The sequence below is a fragment of the Eubalaena glacialis genome, chromosome 3, assembly GCF_028564815.1.
Source record: "Eubalaena glacialis isolate mEubGla1 chromosome 3, mEubGla1.1.hap2.+ XY, whole genome shotgun sequence".
In the NCBI taxonomy this organism is placed as follows: Eukaryota; Metazoa; Chordata; class Mammalia; order Artiodactyla; family Balaenidae; genus Eubalaena; species Eubalaena glacialis.
The window spans coordinates 3007577-3010463 of NC_083718.1; the positions used below are offsets into that span (position 1 = coordinate 3007577).

Genomic DNA, 2887 nt, shown 5'->3' on the forward strand with positions numbered 1-2887 from the left:
AATAAAGAGATTTTTGAAAACTAAAACCACCGGGATGGAGAAAATGGGAGAAGGTCGAACATGTGAAATCTGGAAAGCAGCTGGGTGGGTGACAACGGGCTTGACAGACCCCAGAAAGCCAAATCCTTACTCAAAAGGTGGAAAGAAAGATCCAATCAGATACAGAATCTTCGGAAGGCCCAGAAAGGCTCAGTACCAGGTGTTCCCGGAAGCGGGGTAAAAGGGCGTTGGGGGCCAAAGCAGCAAGAGTTTACTGAAAACTGTGAGATCCTCAGATACCCTTTTCCACGGTTTGCTGCTGAGCGGCTCCCATGAATGCTTCAAGGCTCGGGAGGAGGTGAAACCAAGCCCGTCGCTGGGCACCCCAGGAGTGGGTGATGGAGCAGATGCTCCACCAGCCCAGGGGATCCGTAGACCTTTGTGTTTGAAGCTGACACCTTCAGCCCTCCTGAGCCTGCTCTGGATCCCAGAACTCTGCAGCTCAGACTTTATCCTCCAGGCAGGAGATCGGAGGAGCCTTCTCAGGGGGACCAGAGCAGGAGCAGCCCCTGGGAAGAGACCTAAAGATTCCACGTCACAGGGTGCCCCCCAAATGGACCAGCCAATCACCCTACAGTAAAGCTGGATGTCAAGCGGCACCCACTGCCCAGGGCTTGTTAGTCCTCGACACTTATTTTTTTTAATACGATCAGAATATGACTTTATTAATATCTATTGCCCAAATAATAGTATAAACAGAAAAATAAACAGTGAAAAAGACATTAACAATCAAAATAAAAATAATAATAATACTTTTCTTATACTATCAGTTCTACAACCAGTCCCTAGATTTCATTACTTTTGACCATTTCTTTTTTTTTTTAAACATCTTTATTAGTATAATTGCTTTACAATGGTGCATCAGTTTCTGCTTTATAACAAAGTGAATCAGTTATACATACACATATGTCCCCTATCTCTTCCCTCTTGCAACTCCCTCCCTCCCACCCTCCCTATCCCGCCCCTCTAGGTGGTCACAAAGCACCGAGCTGATCTCCCTGTGCTATGCGGCTGCTTCCCACTAGCTATCTATTTTACGTTTGGTAGTGTATATGTGTCCATGCCACTCTCTCACTTTGTCCCAGCTTACCCTTCCCCCTCCCCGTGTCCTCAAGTCCATTCTCTAGTAGGTCTGCATCTTTATTCCGGTCTTGCCCCTAGGTTCTTCTGACCACTTTTTTTTTTTTTTTTTAGATTCCATATATATGTGTTAGCATACGGTATTTGTTTTTCTCTTTCTGACTTACTTCACTCTGTATGACAGACTCTAGATCCATCCACCTCACTACAAATAACTCAGTTTCGTTCCTTTTTATCGCTGAGTAATATTCCATTGTATATATGTGCCATATCTTCTTTATCCATTCATCTGTTGATGGACACTTAGGTTGCTTCCATGACTTTTTTTTTTTTAAAGGCTGAAAATTTACCAAATCTGGGGAGACATTTTGAATTTATTTATTTATTTATTTATTTTTGGCTGTGTTGGGTTTTCATTGCGGTGCGCGGGCTTCTCACTGTGGTGGCTTCTCTTGTTGCGGAGCAGAGGCTCTAGGCGCGTGGGCTTCAGTAGTTGTGGCGCACGGGCTTAGTCGCTCTGCAGCATGTGGCATCTTCCCGGACGAGGGCTTGAACTTGCGTCCCCTGCATTGGCAGGCGGATTCTTAACCACTGCGCCACCAGGGAAGCCCCTGCTTCCATGACTTTTGACCGTTTCTGATTTTAGTTCTTCTGGTATTTATATGTGTCCTCCTTAACGTGATGCTCGTATATCAATATTCACAGACTACCTCCTATCAAAGTAGAACATTTAGCTCACTTACATTTCCTCCCACTTCCTTTTCTTCACTCTGGGTTGTAGAACCTATCAAGTTTTTTTTTTTTTTTTTTTTTGAAAACATGTCCAATTTTTATTCATAAAATTATTAATCGAAACAGCAAAAGTAGATATACAGAGCCACATATCAATAACGAAACAGGAAGGAAATGAAACGTTCCAGAGACACCTTGAAAAGTTTCAAAGGAATACACACCAGGCAAAAGAATCTACAGATAAACCGTGGTTGCACAAAAGGTTATATTCATTCCTGCATTTTCTCAATAAGTTCTTCCTTATATTTGCCTTTCTCTTTTCCAACTTGTCGAGATTTGGCTTTGCGTTCAAGAATTTTTTTCTGATATTTGTCCAGTTTTAGCCTGGTGATAACCACCTTGCTTGGGTGAATGCCCACGTGGACAGTTGTGCCATTAGCCTCACGCTGCACCCGCTCGATGTAGATGACATATTCCTTTCTGTACACCTGGACTACCTTGCCAATTTGCTGACCTCTGTAGTGTCCTCGAACCACCTGGACCTCGTCGTCCTTGCGGATGGGCATGGAGTGAACGTTGTACTTCTGTCGCAGCTCCTTGGAGAGTGGAGACGACATGATCTTGCTGCGCACGTGGGAGGGGGCATTGAAGTGACGTTTGCAGTTTTTGCTGCGGTCCGAGGTCACGAAGGGGTTGAACTTCATGGTGACGGTCTGCAAAGAAAGGCAAGGGAGAGAGCGAAGGGACGCTCAATGGGGTACCGGGGCATTCTCCCCATCCGGGACACTTCTCCCATCCCCGCACAAGGGCTCTAGGGAGGTGGCCTCGGAAGAAGGCGACTGAAGGAAAATGAAGGATGTGAGGGGTCTGGGTGTTACACAGAGCAAGGCGTGCGTGGGGAGCACATGCTTGACTAAACGGATGTCCAAGTTATTTTTAATACAGTTTTTTTAAAACCTCATTTTACTATGAAAATCAGCACACATATGGTAGAGTACATAAAACATATAAATAGCTGAAATCATTGCTATAATAC

General features: G+C 44.8%; 1 protein-coding gene across 1 annotated transcript; it reads right to left on the reverse strand.

Moving 5' to 3' along the window:
• Window positions 1-2000: 2000 nt before the first annotated feature.
• On the reverse strand, window positions 2001-2561 carry LOC133087682 (ribosomal protein uL24-like). Its single transcript, XM_061185263.1, has one exon. It carries the CDS (start codon window positions 2553-2555, stop codon window positions 2121-2123), a length of 435 nt encoding a protein of 144 aa, XP_061041246.1. The 5' UTR covers window positions 2556-2561; the 3' UTR covers window positions 2001-2120.
• Window positions 2562-2887: the final 326 nt, after the last annotated feature.

Excerpts from the sequence above, each read along its gene's own strand:
- LOC133087682 (XM_061185263.1), bottom strand. The coding sequence starts at position 2,555 with ATGAAGTTCAACCCCTTCGTGACCTCGGACCGCAGCAAAAACTGCAAA.